The following is a 20,144-nucleotide window of genomic DNA, read 5'->3' as shown; positions in this document are numbered from 1 at the left end:
CTGCTGTTCCCTACAGTGTCTACACTGCACTTAGAAATGATTTGGGAAAGCACCTGCTAGTGCTACAAGACAGCACGGGTGGGATGGATGCAATCTCAGAGCTTCTGTGCATAACAAACCCTGCATTCCATGGGGTTCTCCCAGGAAACTGCTTACTAAAAAGCAAGGAATGAAAAAAAGCAGCAAAATGACAAAAAAAAAAGAGAAAAGAACAGAGGAAAAAAGAAATGGAAAAAAAAAAATTAGAGGAAACCTGATCTCCACATGTGCCAAGTGTCTCAGTGACAGCTTCTGCTGGGAGCTCCTGAACTGGTTTTTGTCTAACAGCTCCACCATCCTGTTTTGTCAGTGCCATAAAAATAGTTCTTGTTGAGGGAGGAAGGGAGGTGAGAAGCACCATGCCAAGGAAGCACAGACAAATGGGCATTTCCTGCCTCACCTCCTGCCAGCTGGTGGGCATGAAGAAGCATGACCTTTGAGAGGTAAATCCTCTTCAAAAAAGCAGAGGAAAAACAGCAGAGAGGTGAAATACTGAGTTTTCACAGACTGAGCTCCCTTTTCAGCCCTTGCTTGAAAATAACATTTCCTAGCAAAGTTCTCATGGAGTTAAAAAATTTAAACATTGAGGCAATTTATTCAAATAAGCAATTAAACCCTTCTCCTCTATTCCCTCTGTTTTTCAGAGTAGGAAACTTTGCTTTTCTGACCTTACACCAGAAGATAAAGGGAATTAGAATTCATTATTTCCCTGTCACACAAGCAGCCTGTGTGTCCCCAGCTGTGGTGTGAAAGCAGATCTGGGTCATTGTTCCACAGCTGCAGGATGCAGCCTCGAGCTGCTGGGAAGAAGGTGGGAGCTGGGGAACATCCCCTCCTCCCCAGGGCTGCACCGAGGGCTCTGCTGCTCTCCAGGGCTTTGGATCCAGACAGGCCATGACCATCCTCCCCCAAAGCCTCCCCTCCTGGAGCTTGGCTTCATTTCCATTATGTATTTATGATGCCATCTGCCTTGTCTCGCAAGCACAGCTCCTGCTTAGCTCTTCTCAAATACCCAGGGAAATGGTCAAATAACCAAATTACCAGTTCGACAGAGTGACAGATACCTGAATAGAGGTTTTGCTCATTTAGCTGATTTGCCATATGCAAACAGGGCAGTTTTCCTTTAAGCAGCATGGCCCACCTCAAGAGTCATAACTGGAATGCAATAATTGCTTTTAATGCCAAAAAACCACACTTATAAGAAATTTTTCGGTGTAAATCAAAATCCCAAAGGATTACCATGCAAAAAATGCAAATCTAGAACACAGACTCTCTGCATTTATATAAACTGGAAAATTTTGAGTGAGGCAATAAAAACTAAATTGCTAGTGCAGGACGTCTATCTGTATGTTTGTAGTGCTGCAGGTGTATGAGGACATAAATCCATAGGGTGGACGTGCCTCCAAATGCAAAAAAGCCTGCCTAAACCCTGCACTACATCCTGGTGCTCGGGATACTACAGCAGCCTGCTTCAGAGAATAGCAGGACAACCACTCAGCCCAGGCTCTAGTGAAGGTAAAAAGTAGTTAGTGCTCTGGGATTAGTGCACATCAGAGTCTGCACAGAAATCAGCAGACACATGCCTTCTCCTACCAGTTTGTTTTTAACTGTGAAATCTAACCTTCTCTAAGGCTGGGAATGTTGGGCAAAATTGGACATATATTCTCCAAATGCCCAGGATGTGCAAAATGGACTTGTGGGACTTCATATATGATTTTAAAAAATCATATAAATAGCTGAAGTGTGCTAGATACTCTTCAGTTAAAAGTAGCATTTCCAAAAGTCACCTTAGAATGACTACAACTCCTGACAACTCATCCAGGGCTTCAGCTTCCAGCTCCTCATTTTGCTTTTGAAAATCTTTGAAAAGCCACGAAAAAAGGGGCCGAGGAGGTGGCTGGGATCCTTGCACTTGAAAGGCACCAATGTGTCAGCCTCACTGCAGATGGTTACTATGCTTGTCACAGCAGTTATTCCAGGGATTAGGAGCACCAAGCAAGACAACAAGTCCTCCAAACAGTTGTCCTTTGTCAGAGCTGTGTCCAGCTTGGCAGGAGGCGGGCGGGCGCTGGCGCCAGGCACCGCCGGGCCGGGCACGGCCACGAGGCTGCTCGCCACAAACTGCACAGCTGGACACACGTGGGAAGGTCTGCGATGGCCACAGCACCCCAAAATCTCCTATGGAGACCCACAGACACCTTGGGAAGCTCCCAGACAGGCTGTGAAAGTTTCCCGAGCCCTGCTGTTAATAACCAGCTGCAGGGAGGCCACAACTTTTAAAAACAAGCATTTCCTTGGCACGAAAAAGAAGGACTGCTGAACGAAGCAGAGAAAAGGTGGTGGGGTTTTTTAAGCAAAATTGAAAGTCAACAGACATGAAGCAAGGCCAAAAAGATGTAGGTAGCTGCCTATCTCCTCTGTTTCACTTTGCTGAGAGCTCTGCAGGACTCAAAGGAGCCCAAAAGCTGACATATTCGATGGTACAGCTGACATGAATAAAATCTGCAGAAGCAGAAAGATCCAAGCAAACCAGCTGTGCTTCCCAAGCCTGCCTGGTGCTGGACTCTGCTCTGAAGTCTCTCACTAAAGCTCCTATTTTCACTAGGGTTAATGAGAATATATTCTATTTCTCCACATGCTTGGTAAAAAGGCTGACATTAAAAAAAACTGATTTGTGGTCCCTCAGCCAAAGTTAAAATGTAAATCCAAACAAAAAAACTTCCAGGCAAACTGCAGGGTTCAAATGACACTGTGAAACTTCAGAGCACAAACACGGTTTAGGACTGTGGCTGTTCTAGCAAGACTCTCAGACAGCCTGGAGAGATTTTGGAGAACTTTGTTTCTTCTGTCTCAGAGTCTGTGTCATTTCTAAAACCACTTTCAGACCCTGAAGGCCAATGCTAAAACCGTATCAACCCTAGTTTGAATTTCACTAGCAAAGGTCTCCAAAAGAAATGTTCCTTCTTTTTGCTAGGCAGGGTGGAAATGTTGGTGCTGTCACAAAGTTTTTGGATTCTCAGAAGAACAAATTATTGCTTTTCATAACCAAACAGCATCCTTGCAAGAGGGGCAGAACTAATTTGGGTTTGCTCTGATCCATGTAAGCTGTCCTGAGGCTTCATTATATTCAGGAATAGATTCCTAGACATGAAGAAGAGATACAGAAAATGTGGCAAAGGAAGGAAATAGTTTTGCACCTGTGGCCTACCCAGATTAAAGCAAAGCACATTTGCTCCCTTTCCTTGTGACCACGAGGTTGAAATTATCCCTAGCACTGCTCTGGCTTTTTAAGCTCCTCCAAAATGTTAAGATAAAGATAACAACAAAAAGTGGAAGATGGCACAACCCTTCCAGAGTTCCCAAGTCTCAGCCCAGCACGTGCTCAGAGTCTCTCTGGCTTCAATGGGGCTTGGCTGAGGCTTTTAAAATGTCAATATTTTGTATTAAGCTCCACTGGTAAAGTACTGAGTTATAATGGATTTTGATTAACCCTGCCCTTACATGAAGGAAACCTCTCCAGCCACAGTGGTGAAGACTGAGCTGAATTTAACTGAGCACATTGATCTCAAACTTATTTTGATTCAGCCATGAGCCAGACTGCAGCACATTCACTGAACCCACCATTGCTGGGATTTCAAAGCTTAAACTGGATTCAAGAACTTCAGGATAATACTGGAAAACTCTGAGCTAATTAATTTAAATAACCCTTCTGAGAATGCTGATTCTTTTTATTTCCTCTCCTGGGTCATGGGCAGCTCCCTGAGAGAGAACAGCAAACAGAGACAAGAGTACAGCCATAAGAATCGACAGAATAACCTCAGGACAGACCATAAACAGTTTGCAAAATCATTATTACACAGCAATCACCCAATGGAATGACATTATTTCGGAGACAAATTCATTACTTTCAGAGATGCCATTTTTGGGGGATGGAGTAGATTTGACAATGGCTAACAGACAGGAAAGCTTACTGTAGCCTGCTGGAAAGTTTCTGGATGAGGTCCGCTTCTCTCCTTTTGAAACTGAACGGGACAATGTGATTACTACCCGGGGTTGCTTGTGTGTCACTTCAGCCAGGAAAAGTTGTGGAAATGACAGGAAAACATGGTGCTGTTATCACATGACACAATTAACGTACAACACAATACTCAGCTAGTCACACTGCCCACTGAGCACTCAGCAGCACAAATCACAGCCAGGTCTTTTTCTTCCAATTTCCACCTAAGCTACCTCCCCTCCTTGGGGGCAAAGCAGCACCCGATGATCTGAATGTGTTTTAACATATTAAGTCATAAGCAATTTGTTTTCTTACAGCAATGAGAATTATTATTTTCAACTGTATTATTACTACAATTAGAAACATGCATTATTCACTTATTAGCCAAATACCTGTATGTTAGTGACATGCTACTTCCCTCGAGGCACATTGACCATCCCTGCTCTGCTTTTCTTGTGCTAAGACAAATCTTACCAACAACTTTTTTTCCCTTAAAAAAAATTAAAATCGAGCTTCCATCCTGAATCCACCAATCTAGGACTGGTGGTCTTGCCATTCATCAGATCCCCTCTTCCAAATAATTCTGAAGGAATTGAACAACTACATCCTTACTTATTCCCTCCAGAGCCCTACAACTGACAAGAGTTAATCACCACTCTGCACTACGAGACTTCCCTAGGAACAAAAGTTGTATTCTGGATTTCTGGACAGTCCCTCAAGCTGTCCAGCTCTAGAAATCTTTCTCAGCATGAGGACCTGTTATCTTGGAGCAGTTGGGGGAGCTTGGGTGAGATGGGCTTCTGCTAAGCACTGTGTGGAGAACAAGCCCTGGATCCTTGCACCACTGACACTGCAGCCATGGACACATGGCCAGCAAAGGAACCAGGGGCTCTGCTCAGCTCCTGGTGGGAACCACCTGAGAGGGGCAGATAATGAGCACTGCTAATTCAACTATAAGAAATGGTTTAGTTTCATACTCTAAAGAAGTGATTTTTCTAATTTAAACTGCTGTAGGACAAACAATTACAACCCATATGTGGAAAAGTTCAACTTCTCGTTTGGAATTTAGAGGAAATACAACCGAACAATATCTCACAAACTTTGGGCAGCATCACAGCCTGAAATAACCTGAAATTCACTGCCAAGAATGCACCTGATTATGTATTTCTTTCTGTGGCAGACAAGGACAGATGAGAGACACAGAAAGCACCTGACTGCAAGACAGAGACTGCTTATTCAGAGATGCAGCTACTTCAGTGTGGTGACCAAAAGAGCTCGTAACAAGACCAAGGAGACGAAATTTGACTTGTATTTAAAACGTCCCTTTTCTAAACCAAAAGATTTGTGCAGACCAGGTGAAGATTCCCAGGCTCCAGTAGCGTGGTGAGATTTTCCATGCTGGGCTCCTCCGTGATGGCTGCTGGGGCACGCTGCTCTCACTGAGCCTTCAGAGCCAAGAGCTGGTTTGCTCTAAGTTCTGCAAAGATGCTAACAGAAAACTAAGGGTGCTGTAAGGAGCTAAGCCAGTGTTCCTAGACAACCACATTTCCCCTTTTCACTGGTGTGAAACACCCGGCTACAATATCAGAGAAAAAAGAACAGAAGCTTTGTTATAGCAAAGCCCCTGTGCTCCTCAGAGAGGACAACCACCTTCACACTGCTGGAGCAAGAGATACTAGAAACAATCAATTCCAACTGATCCACACTTGTCTCTGCAGAGGCACCACTTATGCCAGGCATGAAGGACCACTTGGATTTATTCCAAGCTCATCATAGGAAAGGAAGGAATTAACAGAGGCTCAACAAAGAAGATTGTTCAGCGTTACCATAATCCACTGGAGACTGGCTTGGCCATTGAGATTTAGGTTGGATATTGGGAAAAGGTTCTTCTCCCAGAGGGTGGAGGTGCACTGAAAAGGCTCCCCAGGGAATGATCACAGCCCCAAGGCTGCCAGAGCTCAAGGAACGTTTGGACAGCACTCCCAAGCAGAGGGCAGGATTTTTGCAGGATACAGAGCCAGTAGACTTAATGATCCTTTTGGGTCCTTTCCAACTCAGTTTATTCTATGATTTTATTATCTGCTCTCTTTTTACTGAAGTTTCCCAAAATGGAAAGGTGTTTGTGGTACGAGGCAAGAACATCCACCTGATATCAAGGATGTCTGTAGTTTTCACAGACACAATACCCAGCAAACCCAGATAATTTAAGTTCCTTTCAGGAGCTTGTTCCCCAAACAAGCAGAACAGCAAAACCAGTTCAGTCCCCCAGGCCGACCCCCACCTCCATCACATCCATCCTGTCCACCACAAGATACTTTCCATGAACACTCTGTTCAACAGCTGATTTTCCTGTGTGCATCCTGTCTGTTCAGACCCAAGCTCCTCCATGGCACACGCTGGAAGTCACTCATTTGTGCAAAGAATGAGGACAGAAGTTGCCAACCAAGACCCGTGGGGTCAATGCAGTCTTTGAATGTGAAGACTCTTCTCTCTATTCTCCATTCCTCAGTGTGTACAGAAGGCAAAAGCAATGACTGATTCCTTCAGTTTGAGCCCACAAAGCAGAGGAGTTGACTCACTTTTCCACAGCCAGGGGAAAACGAAAGACATTTTACTACGAAGTGGTGATTAAAGTCTGAAGAGATAAAGGATGTGCCCATCCTGCTCTGATGAAATGTGGGATCCCAAGTACAGAGTAGCAATGAGCAGAGTTTATTCTGAGAGCTGGTTTATAGGGGCATCCTGCAGGAACATGGTTTTCCACTTGGAGTCAAAGGATTGAAGTCCAATCACGTACAAACTGTGGTGGTCCATGCCTGACCCTCTCAGATTGACAGTGACACTGGCAGCCCCTCAGGGTCAGAGCCCAGCTCCACCAGCTGCTCAGCACAGCAGAGACACACAGGCACCAAGCTCAGCCCAATGCATAAGCCATGTTCTACTTTGCTACTTGTAAATAATTATTGAACAAGATATTTATTTAAAAAACGGCTGGAGACCAAACCTGTGTGTACACACAAATATATTTACACACATGTATTCCGAGATGTTACAGATAACATTCTGCTTGATCCCATTTTCCTCTCCAAACACCAGCACCTCCTGCATAGGAAGCCAGCATGTATGCAGCTGTCCTTGAGGGGTGGATGCAGCACCTCAAAATAAAGGGAAGAAGGGGGGAAAATTTTGCTTGTGGTAACACAACAGCATGAAGGGAAGAGCTGATACCAACTCTGAAACTCCTGCTTCCCTGCTTTGAAATAAGCCACTGGGATGAAGGGGAGGCAACACAGCTCACCAAAAGCCAAGCATGAGAAGGAAAGTCTATAGGAAACTCCTACCCAAGGGAGACAGCCCCAGCTTTGCTCTTCTGTCCAGACACTATGTCCCAGCAGGCCAGACTGATGGAGGTTTCATGTTCAATGAAGCCAAGTTCAGTTTGAAAATTAACATTTCCTGCTCATTGCTCTACCTTTCTCATTCCCACTGACCCAGAATACTTCATCCCGCTCCACACCACTCAACTCAGCAGAAAAAAATCTGGTAGTCAACTCAAAACCACTACTCTTGAGTGACTTAGCCCAGACACCATCTTAGTGTCCCTGGAAAAGTGAGGACAACACTTAAAAATACCTTTACAGGTAACTCAGCCCTGCCACTACCCCATCCCACCTTCTTTTGCTCAACATGCCATGGAAAACAGCCCTGAGGAGGCAGCCCAAGCTTCAGCCATCGCACCTTGAATTAGGAACTGCAGGACGTTCATGCCTCGGTGTGTGAGACATCTGTGTCCCAGCTCAGTGGCCAAGGATGGCTGTGCTGCCATGAGGGCCCACAGGGACAGGCACAGATGCCTCCAAGCTCTCCCACCTTGGATAACCCAACACCTCTGCCACCATGGCTCCTCTGCCACTCCAGTACCCAGCTGCTGTGCCTGTCTGGGCAGGACAGGCCAGGTCTCAGTGCTTTGGAAGGTGACTTGCCACCATCACCATCCTCCCACCCATCACTGCTCTTCCCACCTTGGAGGGGACAGGCCAATGCCCAGCCCTGGGTGGGGGTCCTGTTATGCATCACACCAAGAGGGTGGAGGCTGCATGGTCCAAATTCTGCCCCGAAATGAGCAGCTCTGACCATGGCTATGTGCTCCCAACCACGCCCAGATGAGACAGGTAACACAGAGCTACCTGTGGATCACAGACCAGAGATCCTTGATGAACTCTCTGCCTAACCTCTGCCTCTTCCAAAAGACAGCACGTCCCAGCTTCCCATCCACAGGAGGGAGAATGCAGAGATTTGTGCAATAATTTATAATTGCACAGCTCAATCACTCAGCACCCGTGAAGCACTTGGAACCCATGGGAGTCAGGTCATTCCATAACATCAGGCTGGATTTGATTTAGACACCCAAAGGTGGCTCACCAGTTTCCAGAAGTTCTGAAGAGCCCAGGTCCCTGCAGTGTGGCAGGAAGGCAGATTCTCAGCACCCTTGAAAAATTCATGTGAATTGGCTTAATGGAGATACACATGGTGCAAATTTTGGTTCCAGACACAGAAGGACTAAAGTCAGAAGCAGAGTGCTGGGATAGCAAACCTTTACAGAAAGAAGAGAACAGTTCTACCAGGACAATGAAGCTCCAAGGGATGTGGAAGCTGCTAGAGAAGTTTAATTTGGAAGCTGCAGACAGCAAAAAGCTCCTTTGCAGAGAGGATCTACACTTAAGAAATACCAAAAACTTAGAAAGTTAAAAAAAACAACAACAAAAAAAAAATAAAACAGACCTTAAAGCAGCACATTCAGTGAAAATCTCACACTGACTGGCAGCACCTTCTCTGAAGCAGTGACCTACTCAAAGCCAGAGACACTTGAGTGTGTTACAGACCACATAACCTCTGTCATGCAGAGATCACTGGCCAAATGAACTCATAAACTCTTGGAAGGAAGAGGAAGGTTAGATACAAAGCAAAATTCATCAATTTGCAAAAAATGCTCCTGAAAAAATTACAGAAGAAACATTGTTCCAGCACTGAACCAACAGTGATGTTTGTATGAGAAGTGAAAGCCTGGTTACCACAGGCTCCCTCAGACACTGAGATGTCTCTGCTGAGGCCTTGGAGGTTGCATTTTACTTGTGCTGACTTGAAAATACAACTGATTACATCCAGATTCTGCAACTTTCAGGAAACGAGACAGAATCAATCACAGAAAAAAAATTCAAATTCTTGGTACCTTTGACTCTGAATTCTGCCTCCAAGGCTTCCAGGCAGCATTCCTGCCACAGGAAGGTATCACACAGCAGAAAGGTAACAGAAATCAGTAATAATAAAGATGTGAAGTGACAATTACAGAAATGAGGAAGAGACAGAAATATTTACAGGAAAATTCACAGCAGTAGTAGGAAGCATGCCAGTTGAGGATATTCCCTTTTGGGGTTTAGGTTGTGGGGTTTTTTTCAAAAATGGTAGGAACTCTCACAGGTTACTTCCTAAAAACTCCACCAGTCTGCAGGCTATGCAGCCACAGAGCATGACCCCCACATGCCAGAAGGGTATGGGAAAGCCTAAGAGGAGATTAAAAGAGAAACAGACACCTCAGAGAGGCTTTGCAACAGCCAGAAAAAAAACCCTTCCAGGAATAACAGTCCCTGCACTATACAGAAAAAAAGGAAGCAGCACAGTATGATGTGCAATTGGACCTCCTTTGGCTTTTGAAGACTCCAGTAGAACATCCAACACACTCTTGGGGCAGCTCTCTGGAAACTGTGTGATTCTCCCAGGTGTCACAAAGAGAAGCTCCACGCAGGGCAGCTCTGGAAAGCTTAAATCCCAATAAATCCATGAAGATACTCACAAGCTATAGGGAAACTGTGGAGCTCAACTGGACACCAGACACTTCAAACATCAAATTTGTACAGTAAGAGAGATTAGTTCATTTTGTCACCTTTCCAGGTGAAGCTGCAGTGCTCTGGTAATCAGGTTCTCAAGAGGTGGCAGCTCTGAGAGTCAAGAGACTTCCCAGCCAGCAGACAGAACACTCAAGAAGCAGCATGCTGTCAACCAAGTGCCAAACAACACTCTCTGTGCTCGCCCATTCCTAGCAGGTCGATCTAAATCCTGCAAGTCAACATCCAGGTATCACTGCACAAGAATACAAAGCTTTCCAGAAAACCAAAAATCCCATCTACAGCAAATGGTTTCCATCTTGGTTTCAAGAGCAATGGGCAGCACAGCCCAGTCAGAAATCCTGCCATGCACAGCCACAGTCACACCTCACCACATCACCCCTGTTAGTGTGATCTGAATTTCCTTTTAGCAAAGGCAACCAGCTGCAAGCAGCTCTGTAAAGCTTCCACATAGATAAGGGAGTAATCTAATTTTGTTTGTGACCTAAATCCTACTTGGACACAGGACAGATGAGGTAAAAGGTGGGATGCTTTCCAGTTGGTATAATGGGTTGGAATTTGAAGAGCTCACCCTAACCATGGCTTGTGTCCTCCAGCCTCTGCAACGTCTGCTGCAGGGAAAACAAAGTTAGCAGCTGTTAATCTGGTCTAAGTGACAAAGTCAGCCTGAACTCACAGGAGCTGTGGACTAACCTGGCAGGTCTCCACAGCCTCGACTGCTCCCAAGCCTGCACAGTAATCACACAGCCTCACTGACTGACCAGGCATCAGCCATCAGTAAAACTCTCACCTCTTCTCTAGACTCCATCCTTGCACCAGTGAAACTCTTACCTCTTCTCTAGACTCCATCTTTGCACCAGTCAAACTCTCACCTCTTCTCTAGACTGCATCCTTCCACCAGAAGAACTCTTACCTCTTCTCTAGACTCCATCCTTTCAAGTATGAATTACATTCTCCAACTACTACCTGTAATGGAGACTCTATTCTGCCTTACCCTGTACAAGTCACATGTAAAATTATGTTTACAGCTGTGCTGGATGCCCTACAGACAGGCAGGAAACATATGCCTAGATGAAAATCTCTTTGCACTTCTCGAGAAGATTTGCTGGCAGCAGTTCCAGCTGAACCAAACAAGACACACCTCCTCCATCACGTGCAATCACAGAATTGGACCTTCCTTCCAAACCCCTGCCTCACTTTCTGCTGCTCAACACACCATCTGAGGCAGAAGCAACAGGACACCCCTGAATTGGTGGATCAAAACTGCAGAACCCCAAATTTCATGTGAGAAATGAACCTCTCTGTATCTTCAGATCCACCCATCTGGACCAAAAGGGCCTGTCCAGGACAACCCCCAGCAGTGTGGAGCCAGTGCTCATTTAGGGAGGACACCCAGGCTGAGAAGTGGCTTGGTGAACAGAAACACACTGCATCAGGAACTCGTCTGGGTAAGGAGGTCTGAAATATCCAGCTCAAATCCAAAGTCTAGGAAAGGCTTCTAGCCTACTGAGGAAAAAGTCATTCCAGCATCTCAGGGAAGAAGGCAGGAGACGGAGATACATCAGCTGCCACACAAACACTTGACAGAAGCGTGCAGTGAGAAGATGTCAACACTCCTTTTGAGGAACAGCATCTGCTAGGGACACACAAAGGACACAAGGACAATTTGCTGCATCAAGCTCAGCCAACCTCACCACAGAGAAAGCAACCAAGCCAACAGCATCCATCTCTTTGAAACAGAATTGGCCATTACAGCTTGCAGCCTCCCAAGAAAGCTTTAGCACAGACATGTCACCATCAATTGTGGCACTGGAACAGCAATCACATCCAACCCAGAACATCTGCAAGCCCTCAGACCATTAACCAGCCCAGGATCCAATCCCTGCCAACAACTGCAACTCCCACTGAGAAAGAGCAGCACCTGTCTTGCACAGTGTTGACAATCACTTGCACAAACATGAAACTTAAGATGTCACAGACTAACAATGAAAGCTCTTCTGTGCTAGACTGGAGACACTGTGGCTTCCAGTGAATCCAAGAAAGAAATCAGCTCAGGTAAGCACAGAAAATTCAAATCCCTACAGATGGCTGATGGTGGGGACTCACTAGCTGAGACTAAGTCCTTTATTTAATGGACTAACAAGGTCAGAGAGATGAAGTAGCCCCAGAAGGGGTTTTGCAGAAAATCTTAACAAGAGTTTGATGATGTGATGAGACAGAAAAAGTAAATGTGAGGTCTATAACCAATAAAAATACTCTATTTCAGAGAGGAGAGAGAAGGAAAGAGGAGGACTTACTGGACAGGTCATCAAGATTTTCAGAATAATCTAAAGTACTCCATAAAATTTATCTATATTGTAATTACCATCATCAGAAACATGTTCCTAACTTGATAAAAGCTCATTTGAAAATCCCCAAAGCTCCCAGGGACAGAGCCCAGCAGGTATGTCCTGGGGAAGCAGACAGCACTGAGCTCCAGGAGAGAGGCAGTGACATGCAGAGCCAAGCAGGAGCAGCCTGTGACAGGGACACTCCAGAGAGCCCAGGCAGCAGGGAGGCTGCAGGTGCAGATTCTGAGACTTGACACTGACAAAACTCCTGAGACCTTCGAGAAGAAAAATGCGGGACATGTTTTGCATGCTTGCTGCATCTGCCACAGGGACCAGCTGCAGAGCAGCACTGTCCAGCTAGATTGGTGGATCTGAGGATACAAAGCTGATCTTTTTGGTGCTGATGTACCCTGGTATTTACTAGAGTCAGGAACAGCTCTGTGCCACACTTGATCTCAGACTTTGGACAGGGATATCCTGGGGCTAAACTGGCTAGAATACTCACTGAGACTTAATCTCTGCATAACTCCCCTAACATCTCCCTGTTGCTAAAATGATAATCCTCAACCTTTGTTTGTTTTAGTGCTGAAAACAATTCTATCACAACAGTTTTGACTTTCACAAGTAACACAGAAACAAGAAATTCTAACAAAAAGTAATAAGCTGAATAAATATATAGGAAAACAACAGTGAATCAGTCTAGACATTAATTACAGGTGTATCTAGCATTATCAGCTACAATACTCAATTCAATCAATTCTGGAAGGCATTAACTCCAGTGTAAACCAAGAAGATCCCAATTTAACCTTTTTTTTAATTCTGGGAAAAAGTATTTTACAGTGACTCAAAACTGAGAGATTTAAACAAACTGACAAATAACTGGACTCATCAAATTGCATTTAACTAACACTGGGTGTTGGCTAATTCATTTCAAAGCTGTTCCACTAGTTGTGCCGTTGGCTTTATACTCACATGTGTGGATTTTGGAAAGGAACTCCAGAAGTATTTAGAGTAAATCTTGCTGTGGACTTGAAAGGTGGATTTGCAAAATTTAACTTCAGCGCTTTGCGTTTACCTGGGAGACAATGAACATAAAGTGAACTTTTTGTCAGCACAAAATATTGAGAACATCTGGAAATAAACAGAAAAAAAAATAACATCTTATAAGAAAAGGATTTTACATTTTACAACATTAGCAAATCACAGCTTGTGTTAGGACATGGGGATGGTGACACAGAGTCAGCTCTCACACCAAAGCCTTCCCCAGCTCATTCCAAGGCAGTTGCCAAAGCAAGGCACCCACAGCCCCTCCTGTGACAGCTGGAACACCTGGATCACCTGCCAGGGCTCCAGCAACCACCACCTCCAACCCCAGGGCTGAGCATCCTCCATGTACACCCATGGGCACAGCCTGGGGGATGGCTCTGAGGAGGGAAGGGCACCTTGGGATGTCTTTTATATGAACCCCAAGCACAGGATGGCTGTTGACCAACCCCAGGGCTGAGCATCCTCCATGTACACCCATGGGCACAGCCTGGGGGATGGCTCTGAGGAGGGAAAGGGCACCTTGAGATGTCTTTTATATGAATCCCAAGCACAGGATGGCTGTTGGGGTCCAGGGATTCCTTCTATTATCCACTGAGAATGTTTTGTTCACACGCCTGAAACCCCAGCCTCTGTCCAGGGCAGTTACACTGTGTTGGAAGATTTTCCCTTTCTCACAGCAATGTTTATACAGCTCAGGAGAACATGGGAATTGACATGGTCCAAGATTAAAACTGATACAATTAACTACACACCCTCATCAGACAATCTCTTCACAGCCTGCTCCTATTCTCATTATTTGTAAACTTTATGCACCAAGTTCTTCCTGTTTTTACTCAGGGACAGAACACTTTGTAGCATAGTTAAATATTGGTCTGTTGATTTCAACCTCAGTAGGTTTCTAAGCATAGTTTCAATTATGTCAATCCACCATCTGAAGCTGGATTTTCTGCAAATCCAACAAATACAGAAGCTTAGGCTGCCCCTGGGAAGCAAACAGAATGGTTTGTTTCTGCTCAGCTGATGAACAAGGAATGTGACCGGGAAAAACGAACATCCTGAGAAATGCCAGGAATTTCCATCCAGCACAGGTCACATGGAAATGTACTGTAAGTGAAACAACAGACTCAAATGAAGCAAAGTCTGAGGAGAGCCAAAGCAAACTGTGCTTCCCAGCAGCCTTCCACAGCTTCAGCTGGGGACTCCAAACCTTGAGTTTCATCCTGGAAAAGACTTTTGACTCCATGTTTCTATTCCTTGCAGACACATCATTCTAACTGGAGGCAGAAGAGCCCCTTTAGATGCAGTCTAGCTGTGATTTTGCTACACACAGGTTTTTACAGACCAGCCTGCCTCACTACAACAAAGAGGAGTGGGGGTTATGGTGCTTCTGGAATTCACTAATGTCCATCACCATCAAAGTTGTGTCACCAAAACTGCCAAAAGACATGCTGCTGAAATATCCATCCTATATAAATTGTCTTTTAAAGGTTCTGCTAACTTAACACATAATTCCAATCATCGACCATTATAACACCTACTTCTCTGAGAACTTTTACAGTAAAGATTACGTTAGAGGGAATTATTCAGAAGAAACCAAAACTAACTCAGGAATAGATAACTTTTTCACAAATTAGGGTAATCCTTAACACCAGACCTGAAATTATGAAGTTTTTTGACTTATGGTCTTCCCAATTATGACCACGGGGTTTGTTCAGCTGCATGTTAATGGTTATACCAAATCCAGACCATATTTGAAAGCAGGATGGCCCAGATTTTGGCTGAGCAGAAGTAGCAAGTGCTACCTTACGTTTTGAGGAAATCTAAACAGGATTATATCCTATGTTAGGCTGCTCTCCAAGAACAAAAGAGACAGCCAAAAATAGCTTTCTGGTTCTAAATAAATTAATCTACACATAAGGATAGCAATCTTATTGCAAATCATCCCAGCTTTAAGATGGTAATGGTGGTGGTGTCTTTAAAAGAATGTCATCATTCCACCACCAACAATTCCTATGCATGGAAGTGAGGTCCAGGAGTGATGCCTTGTGTCTCAAAATGCACAGCCCCTGGCATTCCATAGATGACAGCTGAAATGGACATTGGGAAAAGCACCTACACAGCAGCCCCAGAAAAATTTGGGCTCACAGCAGCCCTTGTTCCTTGCTGCACTGGTGAATGGTGCGAGGCCAAGGACAGAATTATTTATGTGCTGCTATCCATCACCAGATTTAATCCAAGCACTTGGCTCTGCAGTTAAGTTCTCATCACTGTGAGGCCCCTTCAGCTCCACCACAGCCAACCAGCCTTCACAAAACAAGAAACAGCTGTCTAGCAGGTCACATGCAGGCCAAAAGTATTCGTCCAGAGTTAGATTGTGTACCACTATTTTTACTTCACCTAGGACTTCTATGATTTACAGAATCACAAAATCATTAAGGTTGGAAAGACCTCTAAGATCACAGAGTCCAACCATCACTCCAGCACCACCACCTTGTTCAACATCAAACCATGGCCTAAAGCACCACATCCACATGTTTTCACACTTCCAGGGATGGTACTCCAACACGTCACTGGGCAGCCCCTTCCAATGCTGAAGAAATTATCCCTATTATCCTAATATCTCCTGGCACACTGGAGGCTGTTCCCACTCCTCCTGTCCATGTTCCTTGGCAGCAGAGCCCGATCTCCCCCTCCTGTCAGGAGTTGTGCAGAGCCACCAAGTCCCCCCTGAGCCTCCTTTTCTCCAGGATGAGCCCCATTCCCAACTCCCTCAGCTGCTCCTGCAGCTCCAGACCCTTCCCAGCTCCATGCCCTTCCCTAGGCATGCTCCAGCCCCTCAAAGTTTGTCTTGTCATGTTGGATTCAAGGTGCCTCAGCAGTGCCCAGCACAGAGGGACTGTCTCTCCTGGTCTTGCTGGACACACTGTGGCTGGTACAGGATACCCCTGGCCATTTCTCCAAGCGTCGAGTCCCCTCCTGTTGGAGAAAGCAATTCCAGCTTCTTCCTAGAATTTCCTCACCACCATTCCTGCATGCCACACCTCAAGAGCACTGCTTCCCATGTTCAGGTTACACAGAACAAAATGCTCCCTTTTCAAGCAGTAATATTTTCAAAACAGCAGTAGTTTAATGGATTTTCCCAAGGTTTCTATCCTGCAAGGGTACAAACTGATCCCTGTAAAAATATTTTCCACTCGGTTCAGCTCTGTAGGATCAACCTCTTGATTGAGCAAGGTCAAGGGACAGGTCACAGTGTTCAAGTGAGTCACAGTGCACAGGTAAATATTCTCTCTGGTCAGATGCTGAAGTCACTCTCTGCTTGTGGAGTGATGATACACAAGGAATCAAACCTGCACTCTCTTTCCTTACTGTAACCAGGAAAAAAGAGATACAACCACAGGAACACAAGCTGTGACAGCAAACAGCAGGAAGGAAAGTCAATGGATCTGCAATGAACCGTGCAATCTTTCTACCTCTCCCTTGTAATATTAAAACACATCAACAAAAAGAGAGAGGAAATGGGGAAAAAATTGATTATTTATGTCCATTTGGATATCAAGCTCAATGCTTGAGGTAATTTTCTTAATAAAAAACTATCAGCTCTGATTTCTTCCAAGGTAATTCCAAGCAAAGCTAGTGCAAACTCTAAGGTGAGACATGAGAAAAAAAACAAAACCAACACAGATATCTGCTCTTCCAACAGCTTCAGAAAACTGAACTGCTGTATCTTGTCTGCTAACAAAATGCCTGCTTTGATGTAGAGACAGCAAAGAACATTTACCTGCGTTCAGAGCTGCATCCCCACAGTTGCTGACATCCTGAAAGCTCCCAGGATTTCCAGCTGGTTATTCCTGCTGCTGTTAGCACAGCTCTGCCTGCCCACAGACCCTTCCAACCTACCATCCTGCACTTCTATTTCCTTCCTTTCCAGTCTTGCTCATGGATCTACTCCAATACCAGCACAACTAATTTTAGACTAAAGGAGGTTTCCAGTATTACAATCAAGATAAACTATTTTTCAAGAAAATTTAGTCAAATTTTGGAACAAAACATGAAGAACTTCAACACATCATGCAGCTCTATTTGAGGAGTCTGGATTAAAAAAGAGGCCTAGGGTTTGACTTATGAGTTTTGAGAGCTGCAACTATAGAAATTCACTTTAAAGGGTACAAATATTTCCAGTGCATCTGTCTGTTACTGACATTTATAGCCGTTCAATGAAACCTTCAATTTCGTATGATCCTAGAGTCAGCATTCAAATCTGAAATCATGATTTTGCACTGCAGGAATAAGCTAAGTATGCTCATTTTTTAGGAGTCACCTCACTAGAAAGAGGATTTAGCCATAATTCACCCACAGCCACAAGTGTGCTTCCAACTAGGGAGTACAAATACCCAAGCCTAGAGCAGCCAGGACTCTGGAAGGATTACTGGCCACTGTAATGAACACACTCCAAGGCAAAACAATCATACTAGACAATATTTCAATGAGACATCTGCATGATTTGGGGCTGGGAGGTGGCTCACAGCTGCACCAGCAGACACCCACCTCTGTGACTGGCAATGCAGGATAAGGCTACATCCAAGAGCACTAACAGCATCTATAAATACCTCCACCACAATGCCTGGTAAAGTAGGTTAAGCTTAGAGGGCAAGAAATTGCAATCGGATTAAGATTAGTTCCCTCAGACTGGAAAGTCCCAGAAGCAAAACCTGAGAATGAAGTCTCTGGACTCTCCAAAACCCACTGGTAACCTTTAATACTACCCCTGATGCATGGAAACACCATTTGTATCAATAGGGTTGAAGCTCCCTGCCCAGAGGAGGGTGCAGCACTAGGATGAAACAGCAGCTCCCAGCCCAAGCTGGGGTTCAGGCAATTTCCAGCTGGAGAGCAGCATTTAACACATGGCTCACAGTCACAGTCCAGCACCAAGCCTGGTGAAACACTGCTGGAGAGAACCTGCAGGGCTCAACTGTCCACACAGGAGGTGCTGCCAGACCAGGAGTCTGTGTCTGTTCTCACAGGAGCACTTTGCTTCACCCAAAATATTCCTGCAACCTGTGCCGAGGCAGCCACAGCATAACCCTGCAGAGCTGAGCCTGTCATGGAGCAGCTGTCAGGAACAAAGGGTGACACTGCCCTGGGAAATTTATTGTGCAGCACCTGGAACCTCTCCTGGTGAACAACAATAATAAATTATGCAAAGGGCCATGCCCAGTACTTTTCCAATATGAAACAGCACAGCAACAGTTATAAAATATACCACAGGAAGGAGGACTGGGGAGGGGGGTTTGGTTGATTTCATTACTTTTTAATTTTAGGAGCCTATACTCAGACTAAAAGCAAGGAAGAAAATCTACCCTTGAGGCATTTGCTTAAGGTCAATGGAAAGGATTTCACTTCTTCAGATAAAGCAACAAGCATGTTTCCATCATCCCTCCAGATACCTTAGGCCAGCAAATTGGCAATTCCAATCACAGCCTGCATCCCACTGGCTCCAATAAACACCTTGGATCCAGACTGAATCCTACAGTGACACAAGCACAGAATCATAAATCCTCCAGAGGCAGGGCCTCCACCACAATGCCTGGTAAAGTAGGTTAAGCTTAGAGGGCAAGAAATTGCAATCGGATTAAGATTAGTTCCCTCAGACTGGAAAGTCCCAGAAGCAAAACCTGAGAATGAAGTCTCTGGACTCTCCAAAACCCACTGGTAACCTTTAATATTACCCCTGATGCATGGAAACACCATTTGTATCAATAGGGTTGAAGCTCCCTGCCCAGAGGAGGGTGCAGCACTAGGATGAAACAGCAGCTTCCAGCCCAAGCTGGGGTTCAGGCAATTTCCAGCTGGAGAGCAGCATTTAACACATGGCTCACAGTCACAGTCCAGCACCAAGCCTGGTGAAACACTGCTGGAGAGAACCTGCAGGGCTCAACTGTCCACACAGGAGGTGCTGCCAGACCAGGAGTCTGTGTCTGCTCTCACAGGAGCACTTTGCTTCACCCAAAATATTCCTGCAACCTGTGCTGAGGCAGCCACAGCATAACCCTGCAGAGCTGAGCCTGTCATGGAGCAGCTGTCAGGAACAAAGGGTGACACTGCCCTGGGAAATTTATTGTGCAGCACCTGGAACCTCTCCTGGTGAACAACAATAATAAATTATGCAAAGGGCCATGCCCAGTACTTTTCCAATATGAAACAGCACAGCAACAGTTATAAAATATACCACAGGAAGGAGGACTGGGGAAGGGGTTTGGTTGATTTTATTACTTTTCTTTTTAATTTTAGGAGCCTATACTCAGACTAAAAGCAAGGAAGAAAATCTACCCTTGAGGCATTTGCTTAAGGTCAATGGAAAGGATTTCACTTCTTCAGAAAAAGCAACAAGCATGTTTCCATCATCCCTCCAGATACCTTAGGCCAGCAAATTGGCAATTCCAATCACAGCCTGCATCCCACTGGCTCCAATAAACACCTTGGATCCAGACTGAATCCTACAGTGACACAAGCACAGAATCATAAATCCTCCAGAGGCAGGGGAATGAGAATAGTTACATATTGCCTGTCACCAACTAGTTAAATAATTAGAAAGAATAAGCAGAGAAAGTGTGTGTGTGAAAATGCTCAAGCTGCATTAACACGTATAAATAAAATTTTGGAAACAACCTGTACTATAGTGAGGAGATTCATACTGGAGTGTGTTTTTAACAGGCTTCACACTCTCCCTGGGAGGGACAATGCTCTGACTCCAGCACTGGGCAGCTTTTCCACCTGACCACTATTTCCACAAGAGATAATCCTTTGCACAATGCAAGCCCAGCA

The 20,144-nt window shown here is 45.0% G+C and overlaps 1 protein-coding gene across 1 annotated transcript in view; it reads right to left on the bottom strand.

Moving 5' to 3' along the window:
* MAP2K4 (mitogen-activated protein kinase kinase 4) overlaps positions 1-20,144 on the bottom strand; it is a 64,918-nt gene that overhangs the window by 28,944 nt on the left and 15,830 nt on the right. The window contains exon 2 of the mRNA XM_041427377.1: positions 13,242-13,344. Coding sequence (XP_041283311.1) covers positions 13,242-13,344 — 103 coding nt within the window. The remainder of the gene's footprint in view (positions 1-13,241; positions 13,345-20,144) is intronic.

Source organism: Onychostruthus taczanowskii, unplaced genomic scaffold (assembly GCF_017590055.1).
Source record: "Onychostruthus taczanowskii isolate IOZ18803 unplaced genomic scaffold, ASM1759005v1 scaffold99, whole genome shotgun sequence".
Classification (NCBI taxonomy): domain Eukaryota; kingdom Metazoa; phylum Chordata; class Aves; order Passeriformes; family Passeridae; genus Onychostruthus; species Onychostruthus taczanowskii.
The sequence above is the reverse complement of the archived record's forward strand: the minus strand, read 5'-3'. Positions and strand labels throughout refer to the sequence as shown.